Below are 19,127 nucleotides of genomic sequence, written 5' to 3'. Positions count from 1 at the left end.
ACAACACTGTGTTTCCAACTTTGTGGGGACATTTTTGGGAAGGCCTTTTTCCAGCATGACTGTGCCCCAGTGCACAAAGCAAGGTACATAAGGACATGGTTGGATGAGGTTGGTGCGAAAGAACCTGACCGGCCGCACACAGCCCTGCCCTTAACCCCATTGAACAAGAACAGATTGTGAACCAGGTCTTTCCATTCAACATCAGTGCCTGGCCTCACAAATGCTCTACTGGATGAATGGGTGAAAATTCCCACATAAACTCTCCAAAATCTTGTGGAAAGCCTTCCCAGAAGAGTGGAAGCTGTTATAACTGCAAAGGTGGGACTAACTACATATTAATGTCTATGTATTTAGAACGCAATGTCATCAAAGTCCCTGTTGGTGTAATGGTCAGGCGTCCCAATACTTGTGTCAATATAGTGCATGTTTTTCAAAGTAATCTGTTTTTGCTTCATTATTGAACAACACACCACCTCTAAAGGCTAACGTTATCCTAGCCTTGGCGTAGGAAATGCCATAAACATATCATTTTGGTAAGGTTTTATTGCAACCTTGAAAATCCCATGATACTAGACCAGACCCCAGCCACCCCCTAAGACTTACCTTAATGGCCACATGTCATTATGCTGAGCAGCAGGATATGGCATCAAATCCAGCACTCTCCATCTTAAGAATACACACCACAGAGTACATTCACTATAGAGGCTGTGCTGGTAAGGTACAGTGCTCCATAGTGTTTGGATCTCCCCAACTGGCGCGCGGACCAGTGGTGTGCCTGGGAGCCTGATCATCACTCAATAATCTGCCCCTGATTATGCACCAAAGGGGCTACCACCGATTCAAGTGTCTGGCAGTAAAGCCCTGGGTTGTTAAGATGCTTACCTAAGCTTTAGTTAAGAGTAGTTTTAAAAATGGTTTACTGCGTTGATTCCAATGCAAAGTTCGGTGTAGGCCATTTGACTGAAGTAGTTTCTTCCCAATTGAACACAAAAAACAAAATACTAATAATAATACTAAAAAAATACAATTATGTATTGTACATTGTTTATGTACTTCCACAGAAACTGTACCTCAGATCACTTGGAACCCACCAAAGTTCTGCTGTTTCTAAGTGACAATTGCCTTTAAGTAATTCCTTTATGTTGGAACAGTGTTTTTTTTTCTCTTTCTCAAACAGCATAATAATTCAAAAATGTGATTTGATACTTGTACATTTAACATCCTGGGGTTTATCGGTCTGTTTTTTTTATGGATTTTAAGAAGATTTACCAATTCAAGTGTTTGGTGATGTCTTGTTTGAAGCCCTGTCTCAACAAGCCTTAGACCAGTCTTGTTGATCAATGCAGACCATTAGTTTTTGAATTGTAACATTTGTAACAAGGTTAACAAATTTGTTGGCAAGTTCAGGCCAAGCTTAAATGAGAATCATACATTTATTAAATTCTAAATACTACCTATAGTGTGCATTGCTTGTTTTTTAAAAAATCAATGTAATCATTTTCGAAATAATTGATCCAAAAAGAATATACTATTTTAGCTTATGAGAACCTGAAAAAGGGGCAAAGGTAGCACGGTGATCAAGTCTCCCCTCTGTTTATGCCGGCCTTACAAAGGCTACCTGAACCAGTTAAAGCAATGATGATAAACTTAATAAGGTAATAAATTAATTGGAAATAATTAAATGCAGAGCCTGTGATCAGGAAGAATACTTAGGGTATATATAAGGGCAGTGGTAGATTTGGGCCGAGGGTGCTAGTTGGGTTATTGGTCTTTCAGTGCCCCTGGCACGCCAATGCTGCATGGGTCTGCTAGAGAGATCTGATATCTAAACATTATATACCAGCACACATATGCAACGCTATTGTATGGATTTATTCAATGTACAGAACTGTAAAGCAAAAGCGACAGATTTACTGCAATGACCCCTCTCCGCACATGCAGAGTCTCCGAAATCCACCGTAGAAAAAATCCAGACAACAGAGACATTATAAAACAAATTTTACAAAACTTTATTTTTTTTTAGAAAAATAAAAATCTTAAAAACAGAAATACAAAAACATTTTTTTCTGTACAAACTACAAAAAACAAAACATTATAGCAAATGACATTTGCTGCTTTCATTGAAAGCGTAAACTACAGATACCGCGTGTACCTTTTAAATATTATTATTATTATTATTATTATGCAGCACCAGTTATGAATAATCAGTTATTAACCCCTTATTCATACCGTCTTACAAAAAAAATTAAAAAACACAACAAAAGTTTGCAAATAAGTAGGTAGCTCTCTAGAAAAAAAAAAGTAAGAAATTATTAAGGCAGAAATTCTCTAGATTTTTTTTTTCTAGCATGAAAATATAGCCTCCTTTCAAACCCAGATAAGAAGACTTCCTGTGAGTCTTAAATGGACAGCTGGTATACCTCAGGACACCAGGCAGCGGAGATCTAAAGGAAGAGACCCTGTTTCACAGATTTGTTGATAAGAAATACTGATCTTTAAAAAGGTCATGAATTGTACAAATGCATTTTGAAAACTCATTTGTGCCCCATCACCAATCAGAGAAAACCATTGCATGAACTTATGGCTGTAATGGCATTTTGTCTTTTTTTTTTTAGCTATATGTACTGATTGGGAAATCATTTCTGTAAAGTAAATGCATCTGGAGAAGTGAAGGCCTCTGATGTCTTGAAATATGTGGCTCTCCATGTTACTTGATGAATTTTTGGTCTACTAACAGACATCTTTGGACTTGCGCTTGTCAAATAGAGTTCTTAAAGCAGACTGTAGGTTTACGTAGGGTTACGTTAACCTTCCGAAGGCCTACACCAAATAAGCAGGTGTGAGCGAGAAAATAATTAAATAGTGTGCTGCGTAGGTTAGACTATTATACTGTATATAACAGAACAACTGATAGTTTGGTAATCCCTGTAAGAAATAAAACACTATAATAATGTGTCATTGGGCTGAAATTCCCATTCCAGTGGTATGTCCACCACATTTTTTTTTGGTTTTGCTTTGTTATATTGTTAATATCATCCTCAATGCTGAGGGAACTCAATATATGTTTCAATTACCATATATTCTTCTCCAACAGTGTGTCACTTTTACTTTTTTTGCCTTTTTTTTTTTTTTAATTATCACATTCTTGCTGATTTATTGCACGTCCATCCTGGCCGATTCTCTTAAAGCACAAATTTTAAATTAGAACGAGTATTAGTGCATCTTCCATCCCAAATAAAATAATTCAACAACGCAAATGGATCTTGCAAATTAATGTCTCTGTCATCCAGTCACCTTCACGTACGTTATCTTGTTGTGATCAAACACAACGTTTCTTGATCCGGCTTTGAAGAAAACAAGCTGTCGACCTGTAGTGAAAACAAAATATGTATATTTAAGGAAGGGGACTCAATAAATAGAACGCCGACAGTAACATATCCAAAGGCAAGACATATTTCCTTATTTAATAGCTGCGAAGGGTAGATATATGTGAATAAATTAAATTATTCAACAAAAATAATATAACCTGTAATCGATATTTTTAGTACATAATTCATGGTTTTAACTCCGAAGTGCCTGATACCCTTTAATGGTACATCTTTAAAAACTATTCTTTATGACCAAACTTTAGGCAGGCAATAATACTAATAAGGGCAGACCAAGCAATCCCCGTAGTTTCAGTTTCACAATCAATCTTTCCACACTCCCACGTTTATTTCAGCCTATCTTTCACTATCGCGTTGTAGGATTTTCTTCCCGAGATACTTCTGCCTGATATAATGGCTGTTGGAATGGCCACCTTCTCCAAACACTGAATTCCATGCAGCTTCCAGCTGGGCGACTTATGCAGAACCATAAAGGAATGCACACCATCTTTCCTACAGATGTTTTACGAGTTTTTCTTTCTTCTACAACCGCTTTTATTTTAATGATGCCCAGATACATTATATCACCTATAACCTTTAAGTCTACATATATTAAAAAAAAGACACTGTGTCACATAAATATATTTTGCAAATAAATAAAAAAAATAATCTGAATAATTACAACGAACACAAATAAATACAATTTCCCATAAAAATAATTTAAAAAATTCTTCCATGTGTATAAACACGGGTATAATTATTCTCATTGCAATTTATGGGAGAATTGCTTTCCAATCGCTTGCGTAATATGTATCCACAGCACTGATTCCGTGTGATTTGTTGCATTAGCATTTATTACCTGTCCACGTTGTCTGATTAGTCCAAACGAAGGCTTGACACTGCGAATGACTATCACAAATCTCTATAGCTTCGTTCATATTAAACACAGACAGGAGGCATCCACTGTGATGATAGGACGGCCAGCACTTATAATCTTCTTCATTGATAGCAGCTTCTGCTACTTCTTTGTATTCTGAAACAGATAGTCGGCACCGTTAGATATAGAAGCATGGGGAAATTCATTATTTAAACCTTTTAACATGTACATTTGGCAGAAACACAGAGTTTGACGGCAGATAAGAACCATTCAGCCCATCCAGTCTACCATTTCTGCTGACTCAAACCTTCATCAGTCCTTGGTCTTCGATTCAGAAGCCATATGCCTACCCTATGCATCCTTAAGTTCCCTCATTGTACTAGACTCTGCCACTTCCGCTGGGATGCTGTTCCACTTATCTATCAACCTCTGAGTTAAGTAAAACTGCCTTACATTACATCTGAGACTCTGACCCTCTAGTTTTAAACTGCGGCCTCTTCTTCTTCTAACACTTCTCCTCCGTTCAAATAGACTTATCTTATGTGCCGAGTTAAATCCCTTTGATGTATTTAAATGTTTCTATCACATCCCCTCTTTCTCTTCTTTCCTCCAAGCCGTACACATCGAGATCCCTTTAGTCCTTCCTGGTCATTTTTATCCTATGAACCATTTACCAATAATACAGGACATTGCTGCAAAATAAGCAGGATATTCTGCCTAATGTCAACAGAACTGGATACGTCCTTCCTTTTCAACAGGTCTTGAGAATTGGCTACTGACCAAAGCTCTGCATCGGAGACGTAAATTCCTCAGACACGCATAATAAATTAACATATGCTGCAAATTAGCCCGAGTGGTGACATTTGCACCAGATATCCTAATGCCAACTAATACAGCTCACGGTCAAATATTGCTTCAATGTGTTTGCACTACCACAGACATTACAACACATGATAAAGGAAACGGATGAATAAAAGGAACACGAGAATCATGCATTTATTGTCTATAAAACACTGGATTTTATGTCGATTTTCTAAAAAAAAAAAAAAAAAAAAAATTGGATTTTTTTCCCTTTTTTACTAAGCTAATTTTTCTTTGGTTGCCTCATATGTTTGCTCGTTTTAATGGCTCACGGGAAAGAATACAAGGAATATGTCACTTTATTTTATCACGTTGCCTCTATGTATTGACTAATACATTACCAAGCTGGTTTGGCTGCCTTTCAGTCTCCCTTGGCTTTTAAAAGCCACCCTCTTGTTCTCGTTCTACATTTCTCCTAAGCTTCACTGAGCCTTCTTTATTACCGAAGCCATCGGTGAATTAATCACTTTTTTTTTTAAATATTACAACTTGGTTCATTCATAAACATGCCATTTAGATGTAATAATCCCGCAGCTTCATATTTCTGATTGTGTGCTGTACGGGAGATGTAAGACACATGGCGATGACGCAATAAGTCGTGAATGGGCATTTCTTTAATAAAGACATTTTTCAAAAAAATACATTTGGGAAAGAATGTGGAGCAGTCACCATAGAAACCAATCGGATGCTCCTGCCGACTGGTGGAAATTTACACTATGTTTTCTCTTCATAAACACAACTCATACCTTCCAACCCTTGGAATGGCCAGAAAAACCTTGTGTTGAGGGCATGTAGTAAGAGAGACGTGGCTACTATTTATATAAGCAAGGCATTGGGCAGAATGATGCAGTATATTCACAGACATCATGAGAAAGAAAGATTTGGGTCCCAATGAGGGACTGTCCTTCGCCATATGAACAATAGGCAATTACCTAGGGCAGGGACGTCCAACCTGCGGCCCTCCGGCTGCTGCAGGACTACATCTCCCATAATGCTCTTTCAGCTAAGGGGCTGGCTGAGGAGGATGGGAGATGTAGTCCTGCAGCAGCTGGAGGGCCGCAGGTTGGACGCCCCTGACCTAGGGCCTGCTCATATTTATGGTCCTCACAGACCTGTTTATTTCAATCTATGACTTGTTTACGAAGATCAGAAAAATCATGAGCCGTCCATTTATTTTAGATAAAGAACTGCACCTCTACTACCTTCACTAGAGAAGACATAAGGCCACCCCAACCCCTAAAAGCTGCGGGAGAGGGGCTTTAGAAATGGGGGCTTACATAGACACCTTGTCTAGAGCCCTCTTACTTCCTAATCTGAAGCTATCTGCTCCTATGTGAAATCTATGAGGTCCTTCCACTCGTTACAGAGCGGATAAGTCACAATTAAGTAGAAAAAAAAATAATAATCTCAGAAGCTACTGAAAAACTGTCTGCTTCCTCCTACCAGACCGTACAGCAATATACAATCTAAATATTGAAATATTTTCGCATGGTTCCGTGTTACAGTTTACTTTAAAAGCTAGTCTATTTTTGGCATAGTGATTTCCAGACGGTTTTTCTTTTGGTTGCCTGTTTTTTGCTTGTTTTGTTTTACAAGTAAAGCTATGTCTTGAAGATTAGAATAATATTTACCTTCTAATTTTGCCCTCAAGGAAAGTTTTTGAGTGCTTCCAAATTCCGTGTAATTGTTTGATGCAAATTGAAAACAAAAGTCCGCTGTATATATATGTATATAGATCACAAGCAGATATTCATCTATTCAGCTGCATTTGCTGCAAGGTCTTACCCGTAGATTTTTTTTTTTTTTTTTTTTACTGTAGTTAAAGTTTTTTATTATTATTATTTTATTGTGTTTCAATAGTTCAGAAATGTTATTAGCACCATTGTTCTCAAAACACAAAGTCCACGTCATTCATATCTTCCCACTTGGCTGCTTTGTATCTGTCAATAAACAGCCAAGACAACTCGAGTTATGGGGTAAATAAATAGCAAGTTTTGATATACTTGCAAAATAAGTTAAAACAATGTATTAAAAAAACTTAAAAGGCTTCTTAAAGAGCCATGTCTGATTTTTAAACAAGGACCAAGTTTAATAGGTCTGGCATTGGGACACTTTCCATGCTGCCCAAACCTGTTGAGAGTTCAGCGACTTTGTATAATGTTTCTTTATCCAAACACAGAGACGTAGAAGGGGATTTTATATTAAAATACATTTTTTTAAATGGCTTTTCCTTAAATAATGCTAAACTTTTTTCACAGTTTACATTATTGCACAATTTACCCAAGTATTTCTGATTTGTTGCATGTATACATGCGAGGGGTTGTGGTCTCCACCAGTCGACCAGAGTTTAGGAGAAGAAATAAGCCCTCCTTGTAAGTGACGGGGTGCACGGGGGGCTTGACTTCTAGGAAACTGGTTTGGTAACCATTGACTGGATCTTTCGCGTAGAACAGGGGTATCCTGCGGGGTATCCAACAAACCCAGCCTGCTTGTAGCCTTTGAGGCCCAGAATGCCACCACTTGTCTAGATCACCTGGCTTATTATTATATCACAATTTACACCAAAATAGAAGCGGTTGCCTACCCAACATTCAAAGTGAATGCATTTCTTGGGTGAGATGTGGGGCATATCTGGAGAAGCAGGAGGGGGGGGGGTTGCCGGAGTCAGGAATCCTAAATGAAGTCAATGGAATTTGAAGTCTCTCAGCAGTAAATCACATCATCAAAAGGTCAAAGTTCTGGTCAATTTCCAGACTAATGATGTTTAAAACAAATAAATACTTGACTAATACAAGAAATCCAGCCATAAATTAGAACCTAACACACATCATCAAGTGGGGCTCAACAAAAATATTTTTTGAACCTTTTTGAATATTATGTTACACACTTTTAAAGTTACAGTAATCTAAGAAAAGTTTGAAATCTATTTCAGCCATTAAATTACCATTCAATTACTCTAAAGGAAACACAGAACTTAGACTTGTAAAAATAATTTCACTTTAAATGGAAAATTAACATTTATGAAATTCATGTTATTATTAGCAACATTTCAATTGAGTGGTATCAATCAGATCAGCAAATTAATAATTAGGGAAAGATGCATTTTTGGAGAAGAATACTAGATAAGATGTACACTTGGGTGTTTAAATACATGGAAATATCAGAGTTTAAGCAAGCCATTCGCACTTCGCTTGCAAAACAAGCCGGAAGGTAGGGGTTGAGGGATCAAAGAATACTATCACGCTATAATAATAATAATAAAAATAATAAAAATAATAAAATGTGGCAGAATCTGTTCATTGTTTTGCAGGTATATGCCTTAAGCCCCAGCCAGAAATACTAAACATTACATGAAACTAGATAACCATTAACCTGAAACTTATGCAAGCCACCCTGGAAAGTGACGGAACAAGATAAAACAGGCGTGGATCTGATATCGAGAGTACACCGACCTCCAGCTTCACTGCATCAATAAACCTATTTATCATTTTTAACAAGGGCAAAATAACTTAGAACCATAAAAAACTGTAATCACGGTTCGTTCGTTCGTATGAAATACAAATGTGGTGGTCTGGTAAGAAACATTGTTGGACTAGTGATGGGACATTGTATTCTAGTCTATACACTAAATAAATCCATAAAATAAAAAAAAAGATATAAATATATATTAATTTACGTAGCACCAACAAATTCTGCATTGCTGTACAATCTTTATCAATATATTTAAGTAGTTGGAACCTGGTATGGACAGTCCCAATATCTGTTTTAAAGCAGAGTTTCTTCCTGAGACCTTTAAACGTGTTATTTTCTTTAATGAGCATTTGTCTCTTGACCAAAGGAACCTTGTGACCAGATTTTCATTGTTTAAAATTGTTAGAATTGTCTTAAACATGATTTTAATCAGCCTTAATTACTGCTCGTTTCAGCCCCAACAAACCCGACTGTATTTTACTACTAACTTTAGCTACCAGTTGGACGCTTGCCCAATGCCCTTATCAAGTGATCAACAGCAAGTGTACTCAGGTTCAATGAACCCAACAGGAACACCACAATAAAAGCAATTTACTGCTCTTGATTTTGAGAAAACTAGAGAATTTCTTGTGTCACGTTGTGGGTCTTATCTAGAAAAAGAGCATTAGAAAGTGGTAAAGTAGAACTAAAAAATTCCATTACGATACGTGAAGACTTTCCAAATGAGTTGACCCTAAGGATTTCGAATATATGAACCTGTGGCTTGCCCCTGCTCGTAATTATTTGTTTACAGTATGCTACTGTTCAAAAGTTTGGGGTCACTTGGAAATGTCCTTTTTTTTCAAAGAAAACGCAAATTTTATTCATTAAAATAACGGATCAGAAATACAGCGCAGACGGGGTTAATGTTGTAAATGACTATTGTAGCTGGAAACGGCTGATTTTTAATGGAATCTCTTCATAGGCGTACAGAGGCCCTTTATCACTCCTGTGTTCCAATGGCACGTTGTATTCGCAATTAAAAGGCTAATTGATCGTTAGAAAACCCCTTTGCAATTACGTTACAGCTAGAAATGTCCTTTCTTGCCACGAACACAGCTAAGTGACCCCAAACTTTTGAGCGGTAGTGTAGGTCAATGTCACGGAAACAATGTTTCTGGCTTATTCTGTAGGAAGCTAGATAAGATCACCCAGACTTTTCTAGATTTAGAGAGCGATAGAGCGCAGTATATTGGGATCTATTGAGGACACAGATACCCTGCAGCCTCCAACGTTAACACCAAGGCCTGAAACACCAAATCACTACAAAATATACAAAAAGGAGGGTAATAGTAGCTGCAGGGGTCCCTGAATTTCTTGAAGCACTCTGTAAATCTAGCCCTGCAAGTTAAATTTCAAAGATTCGGAAGTTGACGGCTTAGCTGCTGTGTGAAAACCTTAATTCTGCCTTAATGTCTTATTATGTGTCAGTTTAACTCCGTGTGCCTGGTTCGGGCTGGTATTTTGATAGCATGCCCTACGCTTAGAGATATGACCACTACGGTAATTAATTTACACGCGGAATGGCTTTCAGTTTGTGCAGTGTTGCTATGGTTACTGTGCACGGTAACCAATCGTACAGACGATCCTCGATATCACTTATAGGATATATTGTATGCATACTGAGGAAAATAATGTGCATGTTTACTAAACACGTCGAAAAATCTGGTACTTTTATTTCTTTTAATCTGGCATTTATATAAAGAGTGGTTACGGATAATGTTTACATTGGTTGCCAATAGGCATTTTTTTGGCGTTACGCAGGAATCGCTTTAAAAGTTTTTTTGGGGTTGTTTTTTTTTTTTATTTTTTTTTTTTTACAGTGAGCCAGGGTTGCTTAAACAAGTTGGAAGAACATTAGAATTTAAAGCACTATAAATGTTTTACAACTCAAACATTTTTAAAGCTTAAGACCCGCATTTTTTTGTAACCCGATCACAGTTCACCTTGTTAAACCTTGTTTTATGAGAACACTGAGCTTGAAGTGCAGTTTCACCGGACTTTCATGGTAATTGTTAATATCACTTTTCACACTTGATGTTCAAAGAAATCACTTTTTTTTTTTACAATGAAAACCAGTGGGTAACATGCAAAAAAAAAGGGGGGGGCACCTATTCTATACGTTCAGCTTCTAGCAGCCTTTTCTCTACAATATCATGCAATTTATTAAGCAACTGAAACACTGGATGAAGGGAAGAACAGATTTAGTGTTCCCCTAAAATAGCTATAGCATAACACATAGTACAAAGCTTAAATTTGCCATTAAAATGCTGTCCGTGAAACAGGAATAAAATATTTTAATTCTTTATTTTGCTATTTGGGGAAATCTGCTGATTGAATATTCCACTAAAAAGTTAAATATTACATGATATTAGATGCATTTGTTAGATTATTATGAATACATATTAACATACAGCATTATGCAACATTAAATTGACTTATTATTCAGCTTTTTAGGTTGTTCTATCAAAAAATATATTTTTTTACAATATCATCAAGGGTTACATTTTTTTTTTGTGTTCAAAAACATAGTTGTGATCCAATGACTCTTGGCAAAACCCAAAAATAAAATAGCTCAAAATGGAACTTACCAGCCTTTGGCGTATATGTAATATTTGAGAGATACAGTCCATTCCTGTACATGTAAAGTACTTTTTCAAACTGAGATAATGTTTCGTCTATTCCCCAACGCAGTTCACCTGGATTGTAAAAATATATACTAGTAAAAAAAAACCAACTAATTTTTCTAAAAATACACACGAAAAATTAAATATATATATATATTTTTAACATTTATCCATTACTTCACTCAAAATAAAAATCTTTAAAAAAAAAATGAAAATGTCCTTAAAGTGTTTACAAACCAATAACAATCTAAGATTTTCATCCCTTGTTCAGTTGTAACTAGAACCAACCAAATTCAATTATCTATCGGCCACTTTGCTGATTCTACAGAGAAGCAGAAGACGGTATCGAAGTTCCGCTTTTAACGTCACAATTATTTGTTCCCTTTATTTTTTAAATCATATATGATGCCCTTGTAAATTTGACTTATTTGCTAGAGGCATCGTATTCGGTTTTACTTCGGTCTTTCAACTCCAATGCAGCTTGAAGAAGCACTCATTTAAGTTATTATTTTATGTCATATTGCAAACTAGCGAAAAGTTCAATATATTATTACCTGTTGCATTGACTATTGAGTCCAGTAGTGGTCTAAGAGACGAAGGTGCGCTATGTGGCAGGAGATAAGTGAAAAAAAATCTACGGGGGAAAAACAAACAAAAAAAGGTAATCAATATATATATTATTATTTTTTTTATTTTTTTTAAAGCACTTTTTCCCCTTTGTAAGTACCTTGTAAATATAAGTAGACTATTTAATATAAAATTCTAATAGGCAATAACTCTTCTGCTATTCAGGAAATATAACCATACTTCTGAATCAAAAAAAATAACCGACACCATACTGAAGATCCGGCGTACTTAAAGGGAACTTTAGATACAAGGCTCCCTTGTAATCACCTGTAAATACACCGTTAACACTGCAGCTTGCTGTGAAGCCTGTGGGTTGTGGCTATTTGTAGGGATGTCTGGCACTCTGATAAAAAAAAAATGTATTACATTTTCTTTCAGCCATGGTGGGATTGTATGGGTGTGCCCCACAAGCATTTTAGGATCTTAAAATTGGAACATTTGGGAATAAGGACAGAAATAACTTGGAAACGCTTAACTTTGTTATATGTATGTTTCAGGTGCTGAGTTTCCCCAGGAAAAGACAAAGTAATTGTTGTTAAGTTATTTAGTTGTTTGTTTTTGGACATGAAAATTCCAAAAATGGTCAGAATACTTTGATTTTCAAGAAATAATAATCTGTTTTTTTTTTTAAAGGTTTATTTGCTTGCCTTCTTCCATTGATTCTCAAAGTTATCCTTTAGCAGATAAAAATAGTTTTGTGCTGAGCTATTTTGCAAAATGGTGAGATCTTGTTGTCTGTTACCATAGAGAGGATCGTAGAGAAACCATAGAGATGGACTACGTTGACATAACTGGAGTCCATTAGTCACACCACTTATAAAGTTTTGTTTAAATGAGTCTGTCCTGGAATTACCACACGACAGTAAATGGTAGTAAATAGTTACATAAGTAATTACCACCAGATAACATATTAGCACCTTCAAAAGGCCCACCAAGTCACCCTACCTAGGGCATTAAGCAAGCCATCAGGGAAACCTGGTAAATGCCCGGTGTGCCAGTGCCCAGTGGTGCTCATGCAACAGATCCCATTCTATAGTGTGCAGTTGCAGATAGTTACATACATGTAAGAGCGTACCATGCACAATTTTAATCCCTGGTTCGGCCCTGGTGTTATATGTATCCTATTGGGGCTGGACAGGAGATGAAAATCAACTCTGGTGCTTTAAGGCCAGAGGTGTAGGCGCCACTGCTTGCATGTACCCCCAACCACATGCACCCAACCAGCGGCCGTACGCTGAAAGACCAATGCCGCTCCAGTAAACTCGCCCAGTGTGCCAGATGGCCAGTCTGGACCTGACCCATACAATCATCTCTTCTTGTGCTTAGCCCCCCAGGGGATAGCCGGACCTCCAGCTCTCCAAAATGTAGCAAGCAGCACAGAAGAGCTTTTATACGCCATGTAAAAGGCTGTATAAATTGTTGGCTGCAAATGAGTAAATGATTATTTATGATGCTAGACTGCAGCAGTAATAAGACATTAAGTGGATACAAAATAATATAGTCACTTATTTATAAAGACTGGAAAAATATCAATTATTCCCTCTTTAAACTAGAGGCCCCAGCGTTAATAAGAGTTAATAATCTGAACACAAATATATATTTTATTTATTTATGTTCTTTCTTGTTGCCCGGTTTTGATTTGCGATAACCAGCCGAGTTCCCTTATAATCTATTTACTAGCGGTTGGATTGAGCTGAATACAGAGCTAGCACAAGAAGCCCTTTTGCCGACGCTCGTTTCCAGCACGGCCTTTTTACTTTGTTGAAATCATCAAACCCGGCTTAATGTGACCTGTCATAAATCATCACACGTTTACTGTCTGCTGAAAACGATAGAGGATATTCTTAGCTACAACAGTTTAGTTGTGTGCTTTGGAGAAAAGCTGATTCAGGGCAACGAGAAAAGCTTCTGTTAGTTCAAAGGGGATTTTGAATAAAGAAAAAAAAAAAAGAGAGCTTAATAGAAAAGAAAAAAGGAAAGTTCATTAGATGTCATGTAAAGAGCACAAAAAACAAGTGCCATTTTACACTGGTTTTAAAGAGACAGTAAATAAAGAGACATTAAAAATATAATAAAAACGTTAGACCTGTACATTAATGAATGGATGGGGTTATAGCAATATTATTCTACGGATTAGGACCCACTCCTTTACCTGTATGCATTATAAAGATTCCTCTTCTCGTTCATCTTCTGACACTTTCCATCTACAGAACACGGGAGCGTAAAATTTCTTGCTGGGAACTCCATGAAACAGTCAGAGTTGCTGGAACACGAAGTTTCTTCAATGCTTGCATCGTCTAAATCGGTAACTTTCAATTCCCCGTCCACAATAACAAACTGCCGCGGTCGGAAATCCAGTAGCGTTACGGAGCCAAGGGGAGAACGGGCCAAGTAATGCAGAAGTCGGACTAAACTGAGACATATCTGAAACGAAAATAAATCTAATGAGTACAAATAAACTGCTTACTGATTTACACTTCATTGGGTTACTGTATTCTGTAAAAACATTGTTGTGTTGTGCTCAATAACATCCCTGCATGCACAGACATTAGAACCGAATGAGGAAAGATATTGAAATTTTAGCAATAATAGAAGTTCCGATATTTTACTGAAGTATTTCTTAAACAAATATTTAACTTACTCGAAATCTGTCCTCCCAAGAGGACTGCAAGAGCTGAATCATCTCCAGCGGCGAGCCTAGTTCAGTGATGGTCGTCAGCGTATCTTTGATGTCATTATTGTCTTGATAGCAGTAGCCATACAGCTGAAAATAAAATAACAGAGATCAAGGCACTATTCACTATACTCGGGACAAAATGCAGATTAATATTTACAAACATGCACCTGACCTGCACTGATTGGCTAATGGGCTTGTTGCCTTTTCGGATATGGATAAGGTTGTGTTATTGATAAAGAAATAAGGGGATAGACTGGGCACGTAGAGTTAATGCAATACATTTCACCATTAAAAGATGAGGACAGATATATCAGTCTATTAAAGTAGGCCTTGCATATCTTTAGCTCAGTTCCACAGTGGCATATTAGCATAACATCGCAAATTCTTAGTTGTTGACAAGTGAATGGGACTATGCAGCTACAACACAATGCTTCCCGGACAGCCATAAATCTCTTTCCAGTTTTACTAGGATTTCAAACTGTGAAGAGAGCAATCATGTTGCGGGTTTTGAGCCAGTCCTTAATAAACAGAGGGCCAAGCTCATTAGAAGTAAATGAGAACAAAGTCCTCAATTAAGCATTCCTTATCTCAAGCCATAACCACCCCATAAGGCATGCGGTAGGAGATAATACAAGGAAGGTTCTCAAGCAGCCGGTGTGAATACGGGCAGAAGAGAACATTTCCCCACAATGATGCTTCCATCGTGTGGCATTCTGACTGCCGAGGGACTATGAATCCGGCCCAAAGGAAGGACAGTGCTGAATTTAAGATATAGTTCAACAAGAACCGAGGGAAGACTTTTACACAATGAAACAGTTGCCTCAGCCAATGCCTATCTACCCATTTCCCTACCTTCTGCCTTTCTTATCAACCGCTGCTCACGTCTCTTCTCTCCTTCACTCTGGAGGGCCTATGGACCACCTAGTATGTCGTTACACATTATTCCTTCCCATAATAATATAATATCTGTGGTTATCTCCAAATATTACCATACTAAAACAAAAACTAGCCTGATAAAAGAATTTAGCATCTATGTGGGGGCAACAGCCCTAGCAATGTTTGAATCAGAGCACAGCATCTACAGTTCAATGTAGGATTTAATACGGCTACAGCATCGTGTCCAGGGCAACCTCAAAAAAGCACCAATACATACAGTCACAACATATAACATGCATACAAGTAGAAACATATGTTTTCCCCCATAAACATAGCTACAGGTTAGCTACCAACTCCTGTTTCCCCCAAGACTATTCCCAAGTCTCATGCAAGCTATATCTTTTACAAGCTCTTGCTGCTTCTCAACAGGTCTCTTATTAACTATAAACCCAGCGATAGAATATTTAGATAACCGGCTTGTAGCAGCTCCCATCCAACCAAGAGCGAGCCGTCTTTCTGTGGACTACACAACGGTTTGTTTGTGAACCCTGATTTCAACGCACGACTGAGTAATACTCCCACAAGCTGTGTGTAAACCTAGATTCCAATGGTTACCTTCCCTGTCAGCAACAGATAATAGAACATTACTTATTTGCTTTGTTATTCCATGTAACAACTTTTTTCCCCCGTAAGTCTACACGTTGGGTTACCGGCCACTCCGTGTCCCTTCGACATTCCATATAACCACACGTTAAAGTAACAGCTGCGCTTCTTCCAGACAATGGAAAGCAGAGGTCGGTCTCTATACAAGACTCCAGAACAAAAACACAAAATAAAAGACATTATTAACCTGTCATCGTGTAAGTATTTGCAAACTGCATGCTGCCTTATTGCGCTCAGACGGCCACTAATGGAGGGTCACAAAAGGATTTGCCAAGTTGAGACTGTCATATTTACATAGCTCAGTGATGGCTAGAATAGATGAAGTGGTGGTAACCGTGATGGTTTAGATTGGTAAAAATACAAAAAGGTAAACTATGTTTAGTTTAAAAAAAAGAAGAAGACATGTTTACATATTAATGTTTATACCACATCCTGTTCACATCCACTTACTAACAAATCAAATGAACAGTCTGAGATCCCCAACTTTGGGCGGCCATTATGGAAACCAATGTTCCTGTTCATAATGCTACATCTAGAATGTTCCTTGGTGCTTTTTACGTTTATGACCCTTTCACTACAAAGCAACACAGAAAAAAAAATATAAGCAATTAACCACAAAACCTTTTATTCTTGACACATCCATGTAGAATAATATTCCATGCGACTCTTGGACCGTTGACCAGAAACACAACAGTATAGTTTATTACCTATTCACACTACAACTCCGATAAAAGCACCACATATCACCTAAAAATATCTCTACTTGATGTTGGGTTCAGCAAGAAGTTCCGAATAAATCCAGTTACCAATATCAATTGACCCTTTGATTGACTAATCACCCACGGAGCAAATAAATATTATAGAGTTTGATATTTTAACATATTTTTAAGAGGGATATTTACCTAAAGTATGTCGCTAAGCAATATGTCATTAAGACATGAAAAAAAAAGATGAGTGTATTTTAAACTGGGTAGCAAAAAACACCCTATTGGTCTTCCCATATAAAAAACATATGTTTTAACGCATTTCAGAGCAAAGGCTAATTCAAAAACCACAAGGACAGACACTAAATACTGACCTCATCAGGGGCTAATCAGAAGCTAATTGCGTACCGAGGGATGAAACTACATCCAGAAATTGAAACAAACATGCCAATAAGGTATGGCGGTCTCGTGAAACTTCAATACCAAATCTACTATTGTGAGTCCCGAAATTTCACAGTTGAAATATAATCGAAGCAATAACTTTAACAAATACAAGAAAGTAGCAGATACCCAGAATAATATTCTGAAATCTGGTATATCAAAATCTATAATACATATATCATAGGACAAGTAGATTTTTTTCTGCATTTTTATAGAACACGTATAAGGTAAATAATTATATAAAATTACACATTTCTATAATCTAAACAACGAAGAAGCAAAGCTGATCTCTGATTAATAACATCTTAAAATTATTTATTTTAGGGTTTTTTTTAATAAAACATTTAAGTTTGTTAATGTGTAAATATGTAGTTGTGAGAAATTGTTATTTTAGCATAAATTTATTTCTAACCATAGTTTTCCAAAAAATTCATATATTTTTGCATTAATATAACAAACTTTTTAATGCCATCCATTGTTCAGGATTTCTAAACCACAAAGTAATTAAATATTTAAACAGATTAATTTTGCAAAGTAACATTTTTAGCAAGTTATAGAAATCTTTTTTGATTCCATTTTTGAAAACTAGCAAATAAAAAAAAAAGAGCTATTATATATTCCTGAAATCAGTAATCAACAAGGCAATATGTGAAACCCTAAAATAGAAATCGGATACAACGTGTAGACTTATTTAAATTTTTCCAGTGTACATAAAAATTTTTTTTTTTTTTTAAAAATACAAAAAACTATGGCATTTAAAAAAAAAGTGGTGGATCGTGCTTTTAATCGCTATAGAGTGATTAATTATGTATGTTACATTTTTGTGTTTAGTTGATGAAGGTCATAACATCTTCTGATATTAAAAAATGTAAATTAACCCTAAGTGTCTTAAGTGTTAAATCAATATTGTAATTTGACAGAAAAACCTTAAAAAGCTGTTCTTTTATCAGAATTTGCAGGATTTATTAATACAGGTTAAATTATCTATCTATGCTTATCTGTTCGGGCATTCTCACTTATCTGTTACATTGTGACAGTTCACATGCGCTCGAAGTTACCGTCTACAGACTTCACTCCTCCGCGCGCTAATTCCTACTTATTAATAGCTTGGCCTGTTCCTCCCTCCCTATTTGTATCTGTCCTCCATTTGACGTAATCAAAGATGACTCTCTAGTCACTTTTATTTTAACGAGTGTTACATATCACTAAGGCCTACCACTGAGAAGAACATTACGGTATTTATATAGCACCATCCTACTCCGTAGCGCCGTACAATGAGTAAACAGGACATAACAAGTAGTGCATCACATAACAACTTGGCCTTAGGGAAACAAATCTTGGGAATAAGCTCGCTCATGTATAAAATTCATGTTTAAGTTAGGATTATACTTCCAGGAAAGCTTTACATAGAGGTCATGTTATTGTGTACAACACCCACATCCCCTCTCTAAGCGTCCCAAGATAAAAAGTTCAAAAAGAAAAAAAGTGAGTACTATTACACATTAGATTGTGCAGTACTAGCCACAAAAAAAAAATATATAAAAAAAAAACAAAAAGTATAAAATGTAGTATCACTTTAAGCACAGTAGCCTCTACATAACCTCGAGACACAAAGGGTTAACCGCTTTCCCACATGCACCCGTGTTGTCTGCCCTTAAGGCACCTCGGTGGTTAAGAGCACTTAAAATATACAAATTGATGTTATTTCTCATTATACGATTTAAAGGCAGAATAAAAAGCAATCCCTTTAAAGACTGAAATTATAGAATTAGCAGCACTCAGAAGAAGAAGCATGAACCAAACGCCAAATATGATTACAGTAAATAAGGAACTGATCATATTAGACTGGCTCGGCTGATTGCATTACTTCATTTTCCTTAACCCCTTTATGGCTTGAGA

At 36.7% G+C, this 19,127-nt stretch overlaps 1 protein-coding gene and 1 long non-coding RNA gene across 2 annotated transcripts in view; both read right to left on the bottom strand.

Annotated features, from left to right (window-relative positions):
- Nucleotides 1-3,023: 3,023 nt before the first annotated feature.
- The window catches only part of PKDCC (protein kinase domain containing, cytoplasmic), a 24,017-nt gene continuing 7,913 nt past the window's right edge, over nt 3,024-19,127 (bottom strand). The window contains exons 2-7 of the mRNA XM_053458921.1: nt 14,509-14,631; nt 14,020-14,291; nt 11,795-11,874; nt 11,205-11,312; nt 4,225-4,398; nt 3,024-3,368 (exon numbers count right to left, since the gene is read on the bottom strand). Coding sequence (XP_053314896.1) covers nt 3,283-3,368; nt 4,225-4,398; nt 11,205-11,312; nt 11,795-11,874; nt 14,020-14,291; nt 14,509-14,631 — 843 coding nt within the window. The 3' untranslated portion in view covers nt 3,024-3,282. The remainder of the gene's footprint in view (nt 3,369-4,224; nt 4,399-11,204; nt 11,313-11,794; nt 11,875-14,019; nt 14,292-14,508; nt 14,632-19,127) is intronic.
- On the bottom strand, nt 5,513-6,417 carry LOC128482930 (uncharacterized). Its single transcript, XR_008351027.1, has 2 exons — nt 6,182-6,417; nt 5,513-6,035 (listed from the first exon to the last, which is right to left on the bottom strand). It is a non-coding gene; the product is annotated as an uncharacterized LOC128482930 (long non-coding RNA).

Source organism: Spea bombifrons, chromosome 3, assembly GCF_027358695.1.
Source record: "Spea bombifrons isolate aSpeBom1 chromosome 3, aSpeBom1.2.pri, whole genome shotgun sequence".
In the NCBI taxonomy this organism is placed as follows: Eukaryota; Metazoa; Chordata; class Amphibia; order Anura; family Pelobatidae; genus Spea; species Spea bombifrons.
The sequence above is the reverse complement of the archived record's forward strand: the minus strand, read 5'-3'. Positions and strand labels throughout refer to the sequence as shown.